The sequence below is a fragment of the Perissodus microlepis genome, chromosome 14 (assembly GCF_051167445.1).
Source record: "Perissodus microlepis isolate ML-2025 ecotype Zambia chromosome 14, ASM5116744v1, whole genome shotgun sequence".
Taxonomy (NCBI): domain Eukaryota; kingdom Metazoa; phylum Chordata; class Actinopteri; order Cichliformes; family Cichlidae; genus Perissodus; species Perissodus microlepis.
In genome coordinates this window covers 19753325-19775383 of record NC_140474.1, presented here as the reverse complement: position 1 = coordinate 19775383, position 22059 = coordinate 19753325, and the positions used below count along the sequence as shown (strand labels likewise).

General features: G+C 39.8%; 1 protein-coding gene across 1 annotated transcript in view; it reads right to left on the bottom strand.

Moving 5' to 3' along the window:
• LOC146373855 (cGMP-inhibited 3',5'-cyclic phosphodiesterase 3A-like) overlaps positions 1 to 18140 on the bottom strand; it is a 62056-nt gene extending 43916 nt beyond the window's left edge. Inside the window, exon 1 of the mRNA XM_084950085.1 lies at positions 16923 to 18140. Within this exon, the coding sequence (XP_084806211.1) occupies positions 16923 to 17828 (906 nt within the window). The 5' untranslated portion in view covers positions 17829 to 18140. The remainder of the gene's footprint in view (positions 1 to 16922) is intronic.
• Positions 18141 to 22059: the final 3919 nt, after the last annotated feature.

Sequence of the window (22059 nt, the reverse complement as noted above, 5' to 3'; positions counted from 1 at the left end):
ATGTGATGTGACAATAAAAGTGATTTGATTTGATTTGGTTTGATCCATGTGTCCTTAAGCTTGCATGTTGAAGTATCCTTAGGCAACTTAACCCAGAACTAATTTATCAATAAGAGTGTGAGGGTGTCCATGTTAGGTTAAAAGTGCTCAGGTATAGAAAAACGTATGAATGTGTGAACGCGGGTTGTAGTACGAAAGCACTTTGAGTGCTGATACTGAGTAGAAAAGTCCTATATACAAAAGTCAATTTAACTCCATTTTTTATTTTCTTGAGTTAAATTTTATATATATGTAGTGCCAAATCACAACAAAAGCTGCTTTATATTGTAAGGTAAAGCACTTGGCGATAGTGGGAAGAAAAATCTTTTTTTAACAGGAAGAACATTCAGACAGAACGACGCTCAGGGCGGGGCAGCCATCTCCAACAGTTTTGAGATCCAGTAAACTAGTGAAAAACAAACATAAACAAGAATAAAGAGAAATAATATAAGATGGATGATAAATTAATGTATAAAGAAGTCAATAACAGTCGTCCTGTGCATTCATGTAACTGCACAGTCTACTGTCATCTTTACTTCACTGAGAAAGCTGCATCACGCACAAATAAGTCGCCATGCATGCATAAATACTCCTCCACAAAAACATACAAACCATTTCATCCTAGTCTTCCTCCTCCTTCCCTACTTCCCTCCAAGGCTCCATGGCTAAGTGAAGTGCTTTTCCCCTGTGTTGTTGTACCCATGTTAGGCTACTGACGCCAGCTTGTCATTCGCTCCTCCTATTACTGTGAGAGGTGAGTGCGTCACGCTCGTGCAACCCACTTCTCTCTGTCAGCTTTCTGCTCTTGCTGATAGACACTGACATTGTCGGGCGTGAGCATTTCAGGCTGGGTCCCATGGGAATAGCATGAGCATTCAGACACTGGTCTTCCATTTGACGCTGCATGCATAACGACTTACATCCCGTTTTGCATTTGTTCTTTGGGAAGTTTTGTTCTTCAATGATATTTTTTAAAGACGATAACCAGAGCAAGTTCATACAATCAGGACTCAGTCACTGAATTGCTTCTTGAATGAGACTGGTGAGAAGGTAGTAGAGAAGGAAAAAGTGGGTGGAGAATAAAGGGAGAGGAAGCAAGAGACATGTATTAAGGAAAAAAGAAAAAGAAGAAGAAAAAATAAAATACATGAACATTAAAATGAGATTAATCATACAGAAACCAAACAGGCCAGAAATGTACTCCATGCATGTGTGTTTGTCTGACTGAGCAATCAAATCAGGAAGAAACAGCAAAGCAGACAGTGTGTGTCTGTATATGTAGTGCTGTCCTCTGAACATATCACAGCCCAACCCCTTCATCTGCTCTTCAGATGAGAACCAAGGGCTCACTTTGTGATGGTTTACCACATCTCTCTGAAAAAAATGTCTATAAATAGTATCCAGGTATTTATGAATATTTAAACCTAACTGATGAAAGGAATGTACAATCTGGTCAATACAATCTGTGTTTGGTAGCGTCCCAATCCACCGTCTGCACAGCTCCACCCATAGATTAAATTGAATTCATGATGTGAAGCAATCCCATGATTAGCTGGGCATATAGTTATCTGGATAAAACACCTGTCACATCAGCTCAGGTCTAAAAGCTGTCTTCACAAGTCTCGGTGCCCAGTTTTTGCTCTAATTTGAATCTGAAAGATATGATTGGAAGCAAAGATTTGTATCTCAGAAACTTCGTTAAGGATATCTTGTTTTTCCACTCACCACTATTCTTTTGTGTACACGTGTCAAAATCACTTTTTAATAGTTCAAGTGTAACTGAAATGCTTGGATAGTGCTTTTATCTGCAAGTATTTTATTTTTTTTTTTATTTATTTTAGATTTCCCTTAGAGCAGAGCACTGTTCAACAAGATCTTGTGCAAGTTACAGGTTTACTCCAACCACAGCCTGTAGCCTGTAGCCTGTAGAACGCTGGTTTAAGTTGATCATATCATATCAAATTTATTTGTTTAGCACATTTAAAGACCAAAGTACACCAAAGTGCTTTCCAGTAAAACCATGATACAGATAAAATCACTATATAAAATATAAACTACAGATATAAAATTGTTACATAATATAAATGCAAAGCCAGATGAAAATCCCACTAGTTAGCCTCGAATGGCAGGTTAAACAAGAGACGTGATTTAAAAGATTGAATAGAATCTGATGCCCGAATGTCTAGAGGAAGATTATTCCATAATTTGGGTGTGGCAATGGCAAAGGCACAGTCTCCTCTAGTCTTCAGCCGAGACCTAGGTTGCACTAATAGCAGTTGACCCGATGATCATAGTGCTCTCTTAGGGCTATACAGACAGAGGAGATCAGCTAAGTAATCAGGTGCCATATTATTTAGAATTTTGTAAGTAAACAATAAGATTTTAAAATGTTTGAGAGCAGAATCAGGACTTATATCATCAGCTCCTATTGGAAAGAAAGCCTCATTGGACAAGATACTGGCCATAACAACAGCAAACTACACTTCATACAGCAGGGGTGTCAAACTCCAGGCCTCCAGGCCTGGAGCTGCAGGCTTTAGATCTCACCCAGGGTCAACACACAACACAACTTCAAGACATGTTGAGGAGGTAATTTAGCCATTTAAATCAGCTGTCTTGGATCAAGGACACATCTAAAACCTGCAGGACACTGGCCCTCGAGGCCTGGAGTTCGACACCTGTGTCATACAGGGTAGCGTGCATGCTGCAACTGAACTTTAAGAATAAAAAACAAAGAGTGTCTTTTTGATGACAAATTCTTTACCATTACTCTGAAGAGGGCAGCTTATGTCAGAGATAATAACATAAAACAGGGGTCGGCAACCTTTTTGATGATGAGTGCCGTCTAAAATTTCCTCAGAAGTCAATGTGCCATATGATTGCATTAGCAATAAATTTAATAACACACTACATGAACAGTTACACACTATATAAAACAACTTTACAGAATTATATTTGTTCACAGATGTTGGCAGCTGTCAGCGAATAATTATCAGCTATCTTGAAACAAAAAAAAAGACACTTTTTATCCATAACAGCAAATGAACTGTACAACAGAAAATGCAAATGCTATTTATGGTATCCTCACAACAATGAAAACAAACGCTGTTGTGACAGTGATGTACACTGTCTTGTTGGTATATGTATGATTTCTATACATTTTACATCAGATAAAAACTTTGGTTGTAAAATTCAGATAATTATTTATTAAAAGCGAGACATTTTAAATGAGAATAAGAAAGAAAAGTATTTCTTTGTGCCCCCCTTTCCCTGTCAATGCCCTACCTGGGCCCCTGGCAAAACTTTGCTAGACCCGCCCCTGCACAGTTACCAGCTGTCAGCTACTTAGAAAAGGGTCCTGGTGTTATTTGTCTCTCAGAAACAGTTCATAACTTCAACTCATTCATGTCACCTAAAAGGTAAACCTGTTTCTCCATCACCTGTTCAGCTCTGATGATTCAGTAAGGACATCTCCTGGTTTCATCTGCATGTTTCCCTCTCACCACATATCCAAACCGATATCATGACCAGAAGCTTTTACAGCTGTGGCTCCAGCAAACCTCTGCTGATACTAGAAATTAATATTAAATAAATTCTAACAACAGCTGATCAAGCTTAAACGTGCTGCTGTTGTTTTTCCGCTGGTTTCCTCTTTCTGGCGCAAAGTGGGCGATAAACAAACAAGAGAGAAAAGCCGATCAGCTGATCATTGATCAGTTTCATGATTGAAGTAACAACAGGAGAGGGAGGGGAGAGAATGAGAGAAGAAGAGGCAGCTGACAGCGTAAAGACGCAGAATAACTCCAGCTTTGTGTCTTTTTTTCATTCTAGCTGAAGTACGGGACAAACTGTTCCTTTTCAGCTCAATATGGAACGCGTAATATTTTCTCTGAATACGAGATGATTCCATTTTATATGGGGAGGGTTGGCAACTCTACTAACTAACCTTATGAATACAATAAAGTTCACTATCAGTAACATCATAGCACCCACCCAGCAGTATATAAACTCTGTCATGCTAGCTAGTACGCAGTACGAGTTATTGTAACTGACTGTAAAAAGTCAGCACAACGAAAATAAACTCCACCTGAACTTGGTTTATATCTGACCCAGATAGACTGCAGGTCATAACTTCTTACCTGAAGTTCAGTTCACCTGACACTTGAGTTATTTTTACACGTCGGCCAGCATCTGGCCAATCCACCACCTTTCATTGTTTATATCGTTACAAAAGACGAAACAACAAACAAACAAACAAACAAACAAAAATCATCGACCCATAAAAACAAAAAATCACATCGGTCCACCGGACAAATGCCCGGTATGCCCGATGGCCAGTCCAGCTATGGTCGTGCCATCAGTTAACCCTTCACGTGCCAGCTGTGGCACGCGTGCCACAGTTAACCCTTCACGTGCCAGCTGTGGCACGCGTGCCCAGGGTTGCCGACCCCTGACATAAAATATAAGATCATCAGATTGCCGACTGCCTGCATCTGAAGGCACACACAAAATTGTAGATATTGTATAAGATTGGCTGGCTCTGATATGTTGCATGAAACTGCATTTCCAAACAGTGATTTTAGCATGTAGTTTGATGTATGACACATCAACATAGAGAGTCTGCTATGGATTCAGTGTCTCCACCTCCCCTTTAAAAATTGTGACTATTCCCTATACCCTATTCTGACAGTGTATAGTCACTGTTCCCAACCTCTTGTGATACTGAAGAGGCATGCTACTGAACAAGGGCCAAAAATAGCCAGAACCCTTTAGCATCTAAAGACACAGCTCATCCAAAACCTGTCACTTAACCACCGATGAGCTCCTAACTCCTCTGGTAGAAATATGTGTAACGCTTTCCTTGAGAATTCAAACTTTAACTACTCCACAGAAGACATGGTGGTATGGATCAGAAGTTCCACAAAAAGCAATGCTTGAATATCATGTTCATCGTGGCCAAAGACCTCCAAGTATGGAATTCCTCCTAATCACCTATCAATATATTTCTTCAACGTTGCCCACATGAGTGCTGAAGTACCCCAATGGTAAAATCTCTACTAGTCCTTAGACAATTTCCTTTCCAGGATCTGACCTAAATTCTCCAAGAACTCCAAATACACTTAACTGCTGTTCATAGGTACACCAAGACTTAGAGCCTTCCTCTCATTTCCCCTTTATGTTCTCAGGGGAAAACGCCAACTCAGCAGAATTCAGTGAGGGATTTTTGAGAATTCCCAGAGCGGCCTAATGCTATAAGCAACTACTGTATGGAAAAGGATATTCCAAGGCATCTCTAAAATTTCGATTCCAGAACCAAGCGTGTATGTGGAGGCAACCTCAATATATATTAATTTAACTTCAGTTTGTTTATATATACCCAGATTGGGTATATGGTTAACATACCATATACCAAATCTGTGACGCCCTGTGTTGGCAGTTCATCTTCTGCTGCCAATTCTGTACAGATTTAAAACAGAAAACAACAACAAAGAGCAAGAGGTCAGAGTCGAACCAGACCACACAGCTCTAGATCTGCAACGTGTCTGGCCTCTGTTTTGATACACGGGGATGATTGTGAACTGTCAGAAGGCCAGAATCTGAGGTAAGACACAAGCAAACCCTCACACGTGCGCTCACACATACACATACAGACACACATAAGCAATGTCTTACATAACACAGTGAGTGATGGCAGCTGAGGACACAATAATACTGCCTTTGGCATTTGTCCTGTGAAAGTTGGACACAGAGGAAATCGGGTGAGTGGGAGAGAAAACTGAGGGACAGATTTTTAAAAAAGCCAATTGAAAGTGAAAGAAAGAGAGAAGATGGGGCAGAAAAGGGGTGAACGAAGACAAGATTAAAAAAAAAACAAGAAACAAGAAAATATTTGTTTGTTTGTTTTGCTACTACTGCCCATGGCCAGAGGCACAATACCCCAAGGGAAAATATGGCTTTATGTTAATATTGCAGCCCAGTCAAAGCCACCCTTATCACCCCCGGCATCAACTTCCGGAAAGAAACTGTAATGGGGTGCGAGGGAAAGAAATAATAACAACAGGAGCAAAACAAGAGTAAACATGAGAGCAGCTTTCCAATGCTGGGAATAGCTCCTGGACAGAAAATTAAATAAATGAATGATCATGCTGAGTATGCCTCTAAACTTGTATAGTAGGAGAGAGAGCTAATGACTAATGTAGCAATGAGATGTAAAGAAAGCTAATTGCAACTGCAGCATTGAAAGGTGGGAGAGTGTAGCAATGCAATTGAATAATGTAGTGCTATCTACTCTCGCTGAAGTTAAATGTGTGACAGTAACAGAATTGGTGTATAGGTTTAAGCGGGGGTTAAAGTGGGCTAGGAATGATCTGATAGGCAGGTTAATACATTATACTGCGTGTCCCTGTGGTGCGTTCATGGCGCGCATGTCAAAACTGTGTTCTCGTTACTTTTGCATCAATCTAACACTACTGAGGAGGACTGAGCATAAATGGACTAATGTCTTTTAAGTGGCAGGTAAATTTCAAATGCAACTGTTCAAACAGCTCCACAAAAATCACCAGATACAAATGCTTTCTCTGCTACTTGGCATATTATTGTGTCTTTGCAGCTAAATATACAGTTCGTCTATTTCCCGGGGAGGGAAAGAGTTATGTTTGACACACTCAGAGATGGACTACGATGTAAGAGAGAGAGAACAAGAGAGGAAAATGAGAGACTGTTTTTAAAGGAATGTAAATGCAATGCAGTATAACAATTTGTGTTATTCACAGATAACATGAAAAGCCAGGCAGTTCAGTGCAGATGAAAGTGGTAACAATCCAGTACTGTGGTGAAGTTTACAGTAATGCACTATGCTTGACTGGTACAGAGCAGGCTGTGGTGTGAGGTTACATCAAGGGTAGCAGCCATCAATTTAAATTTAAGGTAAGTATGCTGATTAGATTCTCTCACCAATTTCGACCTTTCATAACAGCTGTATAGTGTCTAGAGGTTGAAAATCAGGTTAACATGAAATCTCATATCATGTTGAATTCAGTTTGCTAAATCCACAAAGAGCAGAGCATCTTAGAGCAGCAGCAACATGGGCCTGCTCATCACAACCTGTATAGAAATTAAACTCTAATGGAGCTTACAATGCACATTATTATGTGACTTATTTCTAAGTGATTCTTTTCCACACGTTGCAGCCCCACACCCAATTTTTAAGCTCCTCCACCTGCCAAATCCCACTTTAACCCCTGGGTTTAGGTGGGTCTTCTTGCGCCTCTGTGGGAATAATAGGTGAGAGAGAAAGACTCTCAATTTCTTTTTCCAATTTTTTGTTTTTCTTTTAAAAAACAACAACAACAGCTTTTTATTAGCCTTTTAAACTGTTTCATGTGTAACATAATTAGTGAGCCAATGACATGTGTTAGCTTAAGGTTGTAGCTGTCCTTTGTAAAATAAGATCAAAAAATAAATAAATACACTACTACTACTGTTGATAATAATATTAACACAGTCATTGAAAGAAATGTTGGTCTATAACACAGATGTAACCAGACTACCAGACTGTTAACTAGGGAATCATGGACCATCAATGCAACCGTTTCCTTAAATTCTCATCTAACTTAGGAGTTCGGGCTGTGCTGAGGATAACTAGTAAGATGATATGATTGTGATCGTGTGCATGAGTGACAACAGCAAGATATAGTAAAAAGAGAAAACATTCTTTCAGTCAAATCTGAGAAATGGAGTTGCAGAATCTTTTTTTTTTTTTGTTTCCCAACTTTCAGCATCGATATCGTGACATTTATCACAATTTCAATAGCAAAGGTACAATGAATGTATGATGCAGAGAAGCAGAAACAAACATTCCTGCCTTGGATATTTTATTTATTTATTTATAGTTTTGCTTTTTGTTTTTTAATGATCATGAATTGGGGAAATCATCAAAAAGTGTATTTTGGTTAAACGTTAAGAGTCTTGTCATATATATTTGGTCAAAACAAGTCATAGCATAATTGGCTTAGCTTAAATTTCCATGTGCGTAAACTTTTTTTTTTTTTATCTAAATAAAATTTCTACCTAACTATAAATGACTATTTTTCTCATAGAAATTACTAAAATGTAAGTAATGTGATGTATTTCAGCTGTCTATTCAGCTGCAACGATTCATCGATGATGGCACAGTTCGGAGTCTGTTTGCACACCGCGAAGAAGCAAAGAGGCGGAGCCTCAGGTTGAGGGAAAGAAAATGTGTTTCTAACGTCCAAAACAGCAGCGATGTTCCTGTAATCACCATTAAAACCTTCACTGGTAAAAAGCGAGCGGGAATCCTTCACCAAAGCACCTAATCAACAAACTCCGACATGAAGAAAAGCAAACTTTGTGGCTGCTCAATCCACCGCTGTTTGTTTTACACAGCGTAAAATCTGCAGTAAGTCTCCAGATGTATTAAAATAAGCAGATGATAACTTTGTTTGATACCAGACTAGTTAAATTATAGAGCTTGCTGAAGGTTGAAGGCAGCTGTCCTATTTTATATGGAAGTATACCTGCAGCAAGCAGGGGTGAGTCTAAGGGGGGCATGGGGTGTACTAGACCACATGTATTTCAAGGCTTTCATAACATTTTTCCAGACTGAAATAATATAAGATATAGTATTAATTAAATTGCATTAATATTTAAAAATATAAAAATAAAATATTTTTTCATAATTGTTTCTAAAGTTTGGACACTGAATCATTGTTAGTTAGTTAGTGTCTACATCATCATAATGTCTTCAGCAGCACAAAAAATTGCCTGCTATTAATGTCAGAAAGCCTTCCAAGAAGAGTAAAGATACACCTTTATGCCTTAGTTTAGACTGCATATATATATATATATATATATATATATATATATATATAGATATATATAGATATAATATATGTGTGTGTGTGTGTACATACAGATATATATATATATATATATATATATATATGTATGTACACACACACACACATATATATATATATATGTACATACATATATCTCATTTTATTTGACTTTGACCTCTGACTGTACTGATTATTCATACATTTTTGCATTTAAATGTTTTTTTTTTAAATATTAAGTTCCAGTATGACATGTACATTCAATCATAGAGTTTAGAGTTTTTTGTTTTTTTGACATATGTTGTATGCAGTTAAACTTAAAAACATTCCAGTTTCTATACTGGAAACCAATGAGCAGTTCATTCTGAATGACCTGTGTTTTTTCTCTTAAATATTTATTGTTGCTGACTATAAGATGGAAGTATTTCTTATCTGATTACTCAGTTAATCGATGGGATCATCAATAGATTACTCGATTACTAAAATAATTCATAGCTGAAGCCCTACTACTGTGTATTTACATGACAGCTTGTTTTAATAAAACAGTGGGACTAACAAATAATATGCTTCCCACAAATATAGGCCTGATGTAATGTGCATTTACAATAAATAAGGCCCGATTCATTAATTAAGAAAATATTTCAGCAGCCCTGAAACTACCAATTAGTCCAATGCAAAAACTGTAAAGGAGGGGGAAAAAACAACAAACTTGGAGCTACATCCAGAAAGTGAAAAATTATAATGAAAATTATATTTGAAAAATATAATAAAGCTGCTCCATTAGTTTTCCACTGGTTAAAAAAGAAGGGGAAAAAAGGACTCATTACAAACTAAAATAAACCCGTGAGTTATTTTAAACATCAGAAGCAAAATATCATGGTAGTCTCTCATGCATTGTTTCATGTCCACTTCCCCATTATTATAATAACTTCAGACCCATTTCTGAAAGAGCAGGTATGCCAGAGTATCTCTCTTCAAAGCACTTTAGCAGTCAGTGATGCTCTTCTGTCAAAACAGAATACAGCAGGTAAAGGCAGCTTTGCATTCTTATGCCTAGATGAAACCACAACTTTACATAGTTGAAAGTCGGCCACAATTAGCTGCTGTATGCGTGTCACTGCCGCGTGTGTCTGCAGCGTGTATGTGTGTGTGAGCGAGACGTGTATGTGTGCATTATGAGGGATAATGGAAGGAAAAAAACACTCCCAGATGCATGTGATGCAATTATATCCTTGATTATCTGATTGGTCTACAGACAGGCTGGAGGCGTCCAAGATAAACACGGTGTTGGCAGCATAAACCACGACGAAGGACACACATACAGTCTTACACAGACACACACACCTGTATTTGAGCATGCACTCAACAACGTATCGATATTGTGAATACTATTTAAATAATATTCTATTTAAACATTTAAATACTTTAAATGATGAAATATATTTTCCCATAATTTTTTTTAGCTAAAATAAAAAAGCTAACAATTTAAATACATACAACAATAGTTAGACTGACTTTAGCCGTTAAGATGTTAATGGTCCAGTTTTAATATGTAAATGCATTTTTTTGCAGGAAATGTTGCCACTGAAAAATAGTTGTTTTTTTTTCATCAAAACTTTAGAAATATTTTTTTACATCACTTTGCAAGCTCAAAAATCACCCTGAACCCACAGTATATTTTTAACAGATTTTGGAGATGCCAGGATGATCTGATGCCGGTTGTTGAAAAGGTAAATCCCTCGTATTCCCTGATAATTTTGAAAACATTAAGGAGAAGGGCATTCTTTAAGCTAGTTGGGTCACCAGTACTCCAACACTGCTGTGTAGCTCCCAGGTACGTCAGTAGGTGTTAACTAAGTCTGTAAACCCAGGGCACAGCAATGAAAGAAATGCACACATGCCAGCAATTCCTGCATAAATACAGTTTTAAAAATGTACCTCTGCTTATGTCCTCACTGATCCAAACTGCCCATGCTCTGCGCCCACAGAGTAAAGGGAAAGCTGAACAACAAAGAACACTTAAATGTGTGATGTGTGAGGTGGCGTGTTGGGTTTTTTGTGAAGGCTTAAACTGACAAATGTCATGAAAGTAAAGTGCTCCACCCCTGCTGCAAATCTGTTACAGTGTAAGAGTGTTTACTGTAGGGGAAGAGAGAAGCAGACATACCTGCAGACAGATGTATGGACAGGTCTAGAGTCTGCTTGTCAATGTTGCCCCCTGCCCAGGCCAACCACCCTCCCCCTCACCCCTCCTCACCTCTCACCAAACATATTTTGGAGCTAAAACACACCATTGAATCGAGTAACAAGGCAATCCTTGTCCAGCGCCACCAAACCTCATCTGGACAGCCAGCAGGGAAGCCACTGTATGTGCGTGTGTGTGTAAGCGCGTGTACAGTATACAGAAATGACCAGGAAAGGTTAAAATTATTTGCTGTTGCTTTTAAAGAGCAAGCTGGGGAGGCCACTCTATTGCACACACTTTCTTTTGCTCTTGCTCTTTTCCCCCTGCCCTGTGTTCTCTCTCCCTCTCTCTGGAGGCATGTGGCACTGGGCCATCTTCACCTTACATACGCACAAACACATTAAAAACACATACGCAATAACTGCCAGGCAAACTATAAGCAGTCAGTACGAACTTGCCTCAGCTGTGTGTGAGTCCATGTGAGCGTTCAGAGCAAAGGTGTGTTTAGAACAGAAGCAAAGAGGTTGAACACGAGGATCAGATAGTTGTCCTTTTACAATCAACACTTAAGCGGAGCTTGGCAGAGAATCTCCTCTCACTCCCACGTTTTGCCTCGCTGTAAACTGCAAATCTTTCAACACTTCTCTTATACCCCACATTAACTCCAGCTACCCCCCACCCCCAGCTTTTTAAAGCTCTTTGTCACGCGCACACACACACACACACACACACATATTCACCCATGTCTCGGTGCTACCCATGGATAGATACACCCTGTCCTGATTCAACTCTTTCAATCACTTTTCTTCAGGAAGTCTGTTTTCGCTGTTTTATCACTATGGCTACCTTCCCTGTTTTTCAGTGTGTCTTTTTAATAGTAAAGGAGTATATATGTTTATAACTGAAATGTAGTGATTTATAAACAGTAATATCTAATCAAGACTGTTAAGTTTCCTGCACACACTTTTTCACTTTATGCACAAATATAAACTTGTGGGGTTTTTTTTCTTTGATGTACTTAAATTACTGCTGTTTAAATGTTACCATAATCTAGTAGAAAACACTCTAGAGCTGCTCAGGTATAGCAAAAAAGTTTTTTTATGTATAGATATAGTAATGTGTGAAAGTCTTGAGCCAGCCCTCATTATTTTATATTTTGCATGCAATGAGTCAGACATTTCTGTAAAAATTTAAAGTGGTCTCGAGCAATAGTTCTCCAGCCTTTCTGAAGGAGATTGACTTCCTTTTCACTCATTTTCAGTCCAACGTGGTCAGTACCTGACTATGTTGAGAGGATTTCATTAAGCCACTTAACCTCAATTTCAATAAATTTGAAATTGGAACTGAGAATCCTTCCAAATTATGGAGATAGAAACATATGGTCAGAATTTGCAATACCATCTGGGAAGTATTGGAATGGCAATAGCTTAATTTTTCAGCATGACAATAATCCCAAACATACTGTCAGTGCAGTAAAACCATACCTGGATAGAAAACACACAGTGGAATATTATCAGTCCTGCAGTGGCATCCCCAGAGACCTCAACATTACTGAAGCAGTGTAGGATGACTGACAGAAGACAGAACAAAAAGGCAGCCACCGTCCAAAGAAGAGCTTTGAATGTCCTTCAAGACGCCCGGAGAACTATTCCTGAAGATCACTTAAAGAAATTACAGGAAACTGTGCCTAAGAGAGTTCAGGCTGTCCCATTTTCCTAACAAAGAATAAAGAAATGGAGAGTGGCCCAAGACTTTTCCACAGTACTATATGTTTTCATAATCTTTTCATCTACTATATACAGCACAGTAAGTCCAACATTTTTTTTTCAGGTGTACTGTGAGATAAATCAATGACATACACAACCTTGCACAGCCTTATTATCTAATGGCCCAGGCTGATTGGAAAATTGCAACTCTCAGGTCATGCAGGCCTAAAGACCGATCAATGTTGCCCTGATAACTGCCGGTCCTTAGAGAAATATATGCATTCCCCGACCGCTTAGCTTGCTGGTCCCACAGAGGGCGCTGCACTAAAAACCTCCTTGTGATTTCTTTGGAGACCAGCAGATTAGCACGGCCACCTTCAGTTTTCATGGAAGACTCCAATTTGTCTGTAAACACTCACTTACCATAGAGCACCAGTGAGATGCAAACCGGAAACAGCATCCGTTCCCCTTCAAAGTAAAAGTTGCAACTTTTGAAACATGTTGGTTTTGGTGGTAAGGCACAAATTCTACACTGAAGGTGAAGCTTCTCTGTTTCCAGTTTGCAGTAAATATACATATAGGAAAATGAACACACGTGAAAATGGCAGGGAAGCTCAGCTAACCATATTAAACAGCTACACTGACATCAGGGAATTGTCTAATTATTATGGAAGTGGCTATTTCTATAAATACAGTTGCTGTTTACAGGTGACATCTGCAACAACAATAAATAACAAAACATGAGGTATACTCAAACCAACAAGCCCACAACTCATGTTTTTTATAGCGTCTCAGTTTGTATACGGTTTATTTGTCCTAATAACAAGGTTCACTGAACCATAATCCTATTATATTTGCACTGCAAAGCTTTAACACAGTTTCTGATATTGTACAGTCATCTGTGCTTTTACTGGCAATTATTGAGAAGATAAAAACCTTGCTGTATTATCTATGCATTTTAAATTATTTTAAAAACTCTCCATCATTATCCTATAAAAGAAAAAATACTGTATGTTAAGACTGGATGCCATTCAGAGTAAGAGCGCTCTGGTGACTGGAGCTGGTTGTGTCTCCCTGGAAATGTATGTGCGTCAGTGAGAGAATGTGGGCCTTCCCTCAAATAGATTTCAGAGCACATGTTTCTGCTTTAGAATCTGTCTCTCTCCCGCCTTTCCCCTCCTGTTTGACACAGATACTTTATATGGTGAAGAGATTATGAAAATGATTTGAACAAGAGAGCAACCTTAATCGTGATATAAAGTAGTGAAATTAGCCTCGGATGAAACAATGTGCAAATATTTCAGTAAACCCATATTGCTGCTATGCAACTGAAAAAGCAAACACCGCCATAAAAAATAAATAAAATTAATTTAAATATTACGCTGCTTATCGACATACTTATGGTTGTTGTCATGTTGCACACAGCAAGTGTTTGTCAGCTGCATGCAACCCAACAAACAAAATACTATTCCCCAAAATCCCCATCCCACTGAGACCCTGGCTAAAAGACAAACAACTCCTGTCAAAACACAAGGCCTCTGTGTGGAGCTGATCCAGAAGGATCATAATGGAGTTAAGTTCATGTTAAAATCATCAAATATTATAAACTCCTTTGTATGGACAGCAGAAACCAACAGGCTTTAACGTAGCGGTGCATCAGCAGGAGAATTAATCCCATTCACTTTAGAGAAAAAAAAATACTGAAATAAAGCCATGGAGCTGAGCCAATGCTATTTCCCAGCTTCCTGTTCAGCAGAGTGCCTGTCTTGCCTCTGGCTTGGCAGGCTGCACCAGCCTGCTTCATAAATACTGCACAACCAACGCTTGATGAAAACGCCCGCTTCTCTCAGGTACAACTGCACTCTGGAGAGCTTCATTTTCTACAGTATGGATAAACTGTGAGCATCTGTGTCAAAGAGAGACTCTGAGATAAAGGCCGCAACCTCAAAAATGTGCTTGATTTTTAATATAACCTCATTTTGCTTCTGGAAATTTATCTATGTAATGTGTGTGGCTAAAACAAAAACCCAGTGCTAACCCCAGGTGGCTCTCCGGTGACCTGGTGGAAGTTTAAGAGGTTTAAGAGCAATCCAATTGCTTTGCATTTCTTTCTCTTTTTGTGGCGTACATCTGTGTCCGTGCGTCGGTCCTACAGATTACACCCAGTGAGAAAAGGTTAAAAGAGGACGCGCTGTCCTCAGCATCTGGTCAGTTAAAAAAATTTTCATTGTTTTTTTTTTAACTCTCAGAATTCAATTTGTCACTATTCCTGTTCCAAACATGGTGACCAGAATGGGTAATGGAGCTCTTCTAATAGTACAGATAGTCCACTAACTCACTGTTCCCTAGATACCAATTAGCAGTGAACATCCCAGCATCACGAGTCAGACAGCTGATGTGGGAACAGCTTGACGTGAGAGAATGAAACTTGTGTGTTGGGACAATGTGGGTGAGTCCAGATTAGTAAACTGTGAAAGGTGTATTCCCTTTGCTATTTTGGGACACTTGGTGGCTCACCATCACCCACACTGAGTTCATCTCAGGTAAACACAGACTTTAGGCTTCTGTGAGACAAAATGCATCTATGGCAATTCAGTCTAACATGGATACATAGCTAATTCTAATAATGTTTTATAATGCAAAAGTCAGGAAGGAAACATTCTTTTTAACAGGGCATTAATGAATGTTTTGATTCTCATTAAAAACATCAAACAGTCTCAGTAAAATCCAAAATCACAGAAAACAGCACCTGTATATTTTTCTCCAGAAAGCAATATGAGGTACGCTCCCTCTTCCACAGGACAAATATAAATAATAGAAATCTACAAAGTGTGTACAAACTACCAAAGTTTTTGTGTAGACGTACAGAAAGCACCATCATCCACTGTGATTACACCACAAACCAAGCCATTTAACTGCTACTGTTAAGCTTTTCTTTCTCCGCCATGTTTCCTTTCTCTCTCTATTCTCAAAATCTACAAATGAGATCAGGGTAAAGTTGAAGAAAAAGAGCAGCGTAATCAGGATTATGCTGCTTCTGTAGCTAAGCCATACATGGGTGACTGTGACACAAGCTCACCCACTCGGGATGATCACCGAATCCCCACTGTGAAAACACCAGCATGCCTCCCTATTACTATGCACCATGTGGTGACACTTTCAGTTGAAAATGAGTGGCTTCATATAACATTCATTTTATCTCAGCTTGCCGGTGTAGGACATAAGAACCAAAAAGAAGGAGGGGGGCAAAGACGGGCGAAGAACATTCAAACAAGGTAGCATCCATGAGTGTGAAGGGATGGATGTTTGGAGGTTGGAGCACTGTTCTAAGAAGAAGGCGCCATCTGTGATATATTAAAAACTTAACATTACTTAACAAGTATTTTTTAAGTCACATTAAGTTTTAATCACATTAAGTCACATCATTTTTTTATGTATGTTTTAATTAAATTTCCCGGTTTTAGTATCTGTATATATATATATATATATATATATATATATATATATACGTGTGTGCCTATAAACAATCACAAGCTGTGAGCCATTATTCACAATCCCTTATGCTGCCATAAAGGATAATATGTGTAAAAAGTCTGACACGGCACCACGGGCCTGCAAGCTAGAGAAGCAGAGGCTTGCAAAAATATTTACATGTGACTTCACACCTATGCACGCGAATACAGACACACTCACACACAGGCACGCGGTAACTTGGTGTGATAAATACACCATCCATTTCCTTATCAGCAGCCCCAAACAGAGCACAGCACAACTATGATGACCAAATGAACAACGTCAGAGTAGGCTCAAGGTAAACATCGGTGTTTAAAGGGATGCACAGGATCGTGAAATTCAAAAGACCAAAGCACCAAAATACTACATTAACAAGCATCTTGGGAAAACACAGATGTGGCCCTGCATGGAGCAAACAGGTCATCAAAACAAGTGTTATTATAGTGTCTTCGGCCTATTCCGTTTTGGCCCAATGTTAAAAAAAATGCATGTAAAGCTCTCACACATGCCATCAGAGAAAGAGGGGGACTCGAAAGTATTACATGCCAGTGGCTGAAAGTTCCTAAGCAAATCAGTAACAAAACATCCAGTAAGGTCCGGTCCAAAGTTGCATCTTACCTGGTCCCGCGGAATGCAAGGCAGCGAAGTCCTGCGGTGGGACTTGCTGTTGCTCTGACTGTGAGCCATCATTTCCGAGGCCGCTATGGAGCTGGACCTCCGTCTCCTTTTGAAGACAGGGATGTCCTCCTCCTTCGCCCCGGTCACAGAGCCACAGCACCCCGTCCCGCTGGTCCCTGAGGCCGGCAAGAGCCGGTCAGCATACCTCGCAAGCAAAACCCCCAGCAGCCCCAGCAGGTAGGCCAGGTAGGGTCTCCAACTGGCCCGGACTCGACTCAGGGAGACAAGTGAGACGGTCCTGATGACGCTAATGAAGACGAGGATGGACACTCCCTGACCCAGCCGGACGACCAGCAGAGCCCCGCTGCCTAGGCAGCCGAGGACTACCAGGGTTGCGGAGAAGGACAGCAGCTGCTCCTCGGCGCCGCACAGGAGGGAATGCGCCGCGGCTTCGCCCAAGTGGCACACCGCTAACAGAAACAGCGCGGTGCGGATGAGTACTCCGCAGCGAATCAGATACAGCCCTACCCAGAAGAAGGCACATACGAGTGTAAAAGCGGGGGAGACGCAGTAACACACGCTCAAAAGCAGCTCGACAGCGCAGCCCGCCGCGAAATGAAGACGAGAGTCGGAGCCGCTGCTATTTCCGTTGGTCCTGCTGCCTGCATCCCAGTCGACCAATCTGAGCAGCAGAGCGAGAGTAACGGAGATGGAGGCAACGCAGACCGCAGACGACACTCCTCGGCAAGTCCATGTCACGGCGAGTCTGAGCCACGACGACTGGCACCCTGCGTCCTGGAACAGCGGGGTGACACATGTCTTCACGTAGCCGTTGCGCTCCAACGCCGCCCGGGGATATTTTTCAGGAGCGCTCCTTGATGAACCTCCGTCTGCCTCCAAGGCCATCGTTATCAGTCAAGCGGCATAAAAGAGATAGATTTAGTCCCTGTGTGGGTGTTTTAGTTTGCACATACCACCAATACCTCTTTTGACTACCACCAATAACTCTTTTTATTTTATTGTATTTCTGTGCACCAAAACTCAGGACCACCCCAACTCTAAAGTTTGCATAATATTTAAAAAGCGCAAAACTGAGCGGTCTACACAACTTTTCATTTAGTTTGGTGCTTCAGGATGTCCCTGTTATATTTGTTCCACTATTGGGTTGACTGTGTTAGTCAAGCAGTGAACCAAAAAAAGAAAGAAAAAAAAGGCAACCCCTGGCGTTTCACACATCTAGGCCACTACCCCAACTCCTCTACATGGTTTTTCTCTCTCCTTTCCCTCAACCTCTCCTCGTCTCTCTCTCTCTCCCCTCCCACTAGAAATTATCCCCCCTTTTTCCTTTTTTTTGCCGCTCCGGTGATTCCTCCATCACGTTTTGGCTCTTCCCCTCCTCCGTGTGTTTCTGCTGTTCATTCTGCAGGCTGCGGTCTCGCCCTGGATGTGACTCAGTTCGCAGTGGATGGATGCCATGTTTATACGAAGATTTCCTGGCTTGTTCGGGAAGATGGAGCGGGTCATTACGAGAATTGACTATAACAATCCTGTTATACATTTTAGAAGTGCATGCTGTGCACTGTAAATATGACAGAACACCAAAACGTGGATGTCGTGCTGTGCACACTGGTACCATGCAGCTTTAAACAATATCATTCATCAAGCTTTCAATCTTTCATGACTTAATTATTTATTTACCTTCGCTTTCATTTCTGTGCGCACTGTGTACCTCTAAAACACACACAGTGAAATGAAAAGCACAGTCCAAAAAAGAGAAGAATGCTTTCCTCTGTTAGTAATCTTGCGACCCATGTTTTTTTTTTTCTTTTTTTTCCCGGATTAAAATCCTAAATCACATCATCCTGTGCCTCCTGTGTGGCAGACCGGGACAGGGCAAGTTAGCGGCCTTCACCTGTTTGGCCTACATTTTGTGAGAGGATTTAAAAGGAGACTGCATCTGCATAATGCTATTGTAATTCTCACATATCTTTCTGTAAAAATACTACAACAACAACACTGGCAAACTGGGGTTCTTTAAGATGTAAAGCAGTACAGATGTTACCGAAAGACAAAGTAGTCATAAGCAGATAATTAATAAACTGGGTGCAGTTTGTTTTGTGTGTAAATGCATCAGGAAAATATGAGGCCTATCCTTCCCCACATTGGTAGTTTGTGCTGTAACTTTGGAGCGTTATTTCCACTGACACTGGTGTTACACAACATGGGTCGGTGCAATCAGTCAAGTGCAATCAGGGTATAAATCTTGGGTTTTAGTCATCCTATCGCAGTGCGCTGGGAAAATTTTGCCAGCACAAATTGTTCATCGGTATTTAAGCTGGTTAGCATGTCAGAACAAGAGATTAGATTGTTAAATTTGGCTCCGGCTGTTTATTCTGGTTGATTTTGTTCCACAGCGGCCGTCAGCGTTACAGCTAAACTGAACTGGTCAAAGGAAATCACCACGTACACTCATTTTGTTTAACACGCACTAGTCTCCAACTCGCAACCATGTCAAAGAAAACGAATAAAAACTGAGATGTGTTCCTGTACAGGGTACAGTATGCTGGCCCCTGCAGGGGACACACAATAAATCACATTTGGCAAAGGTAGCCATGATAATAACATTCCTCGTCCTTTCCTCTTGGAAACATTGTCCAGACACCCTTCTCCAGGTATACTGAGGAAGTGTAGTAACGATGTCATCTATTACTGGTAAGTGTTGGAGGACAACTGGATGTGAGCATATGGTTTGGTTTTATTGAGTTATCTGTAGCATGGTCGCTTAATCAAACTCATGCATCCTGATATATATTTATACTGTCATTCATGTAACCTAAATATTCCACCCAGCGGTCTGACCTGTTTGAGCAGATGCACTTTCTTACAGAATGGTCCTGTAAGGCTATGTTGCGCTGTGGAAATCATGAGAAGTCATGCTGGAAACAAAATGCCAAGAGTCCAAGAGACTTGATTTTGGTAACACAACTCAGCTAACGTACAAAAAATAAATCCGCACACATTTACCAAGTACATCTTACACTAAAAATGGCTCAAAAAGTCATTTTGACACAATTTAAGTATCAAAACTGTTTTTTCACCCTGTTCACATGGAAATATGTCAAATGACTCTTTGTGGATTATGGGGACCGTGAGTAGCTAGCCAGAGGAGAAACCCCATCACAACCAATGTATGTTTGGGGTTTTGCCAGCTAAAACATTTGCATTTATTAAGAGTGTGTCAGAGATATCATTCATTGATTCAGCTCCTATTCTTCTCCGTCTCAAACAATGTGAATGAAGAAAGTGTTTTCAAGTTACTGTTAAGTGTCATTGTTTGTGTTTTGAGCAGATTCTGAAAGGCATTGTGTTTTCTTCTGAAATTAAACTTCTATGTTGCATTAATTAGTTCAGCTATGATCCGAAAACTATTAATTAACATCTCATTTACATTTACATTACCACACTAATCTCTCATTATTTTTATATGTGTACCTTTGTCTGTCCTTAAGCTGTCTTTTGGTTGTTGTTGTTTTCATTATGTGTCTCCTTAGTGTTAAATTCCTTATTCTATTTGTCTACTATTGTACTTCTTATGTAATTACATGAAAAAAGTACAATGTTGATATAAATGTACTTTGTATGGCACTTTGTTCAGTTAAAGCTGTTTAAATGTGATTATAGATACATTTTAGATACATTTTACTTACTTACTTGCTTTACTTACTTTATATCCTAAAAATTAAATTCAGAAATATATACCAGTTCATTGCAATTTTCTGTGGCAGCGGTAAAAACTATATATCAGTAGGAATTGTGAGCACGTATTGTACTGAAAAACAAAGGGAAATTTAAAGCCACTGCAAATGATATGATGAGTCACAATGACGCTAGCTGTTCAACTTGGTTATAGATTAACAAAGACCTTTAGGTGCTATTTTTTTTAGGGAATTCGAAACATAAACCAGAACTAAGAGTGTCACGACCTGTGGTTTGTACATAAACCTTGTCTTACTGTTTGTGTTCCTGTATAAACTTCTGCATTTTAGACATTATACAGTGCGTTCCTGCTGTCATAACCTCTTTGCATATTGCAAAACAAACCTGTTGATTATGTTCTGACACACCGGGCTAGAAAGACATCACGGGGTAGATGAAAACCAAATGCAGCTGCTTGTGGAGAACCTGTGTGTGTGTGTGTGTGTCAGTGACTCCATGTCTCTGGGGTTGTGTACATGTGCAAATGTGAGGAGAGAGGACAGACTATGTTTCTGGAGGCTGTAAAGCAGTGAGATGACTGCTCTCTCTCACGTCTTTCCTCTGCCTCTCCATGTTTTGCTACCCCTCAAAAAATATTCTTTGAAGGTGCTCCTTCGACACCGTAAAGCTTGGATGGGCAAACTGCACCGTTTCAATTACAGCACGCCTTCCAAAGACCCACGACTTACTCGCTCTAAACAAAGCCCACCAAATCAGCAGTGGCCCGAGGATGTCTTAGAAAAAGCTGAGTTTGATCGACAAAATGGTTCAGAAGCATGCAACTCTTATACAAGACCTTTATTACATTGGAAAAAAAAACACAGTGAGGTATAATGATTTTCTGTGTTTGTTTTTGTATCTGGAACAGAGGCATTAAAGCCGTGGATGTGCAGGAAGATTGCACATAGAGTACACATCTACAGTATATTAAGCACTGCTCTGGGCAAAATTATTTTAATGCTCATTCTTCTTTTTTGAGAAATTGAGAGCTCATAAAAACCTGCATAAGCACACAGTTCAAATACAGACCTTTTTTTTAATGGAATTTTTAAATGAAAAATGAAAAATCTAGTAGATATTTTTTTCAGCTGTTAGGTCACTGTATGGACTGTAAATGTAAATAAATGTAAAATAACAAAAGCTCCAAAAAATGCATCAAATGTTAACATTGACCTTTGTTTGTGTCCTTTTAACATCTACCAAACATTTCACTTTCCACACTTGCGGTGTCTAAATTTAGCTGAGACATCTACAATTATGTGGTTGTATCCTAAATGGCAAATAGTGTCAAATTGCTTGGCGGGATCATCACTAGCAAACTATGAAATTTATTCTGTTTTTAACTACATTCAGTGGAACTTCTTGGAACTGCTTTTCAACA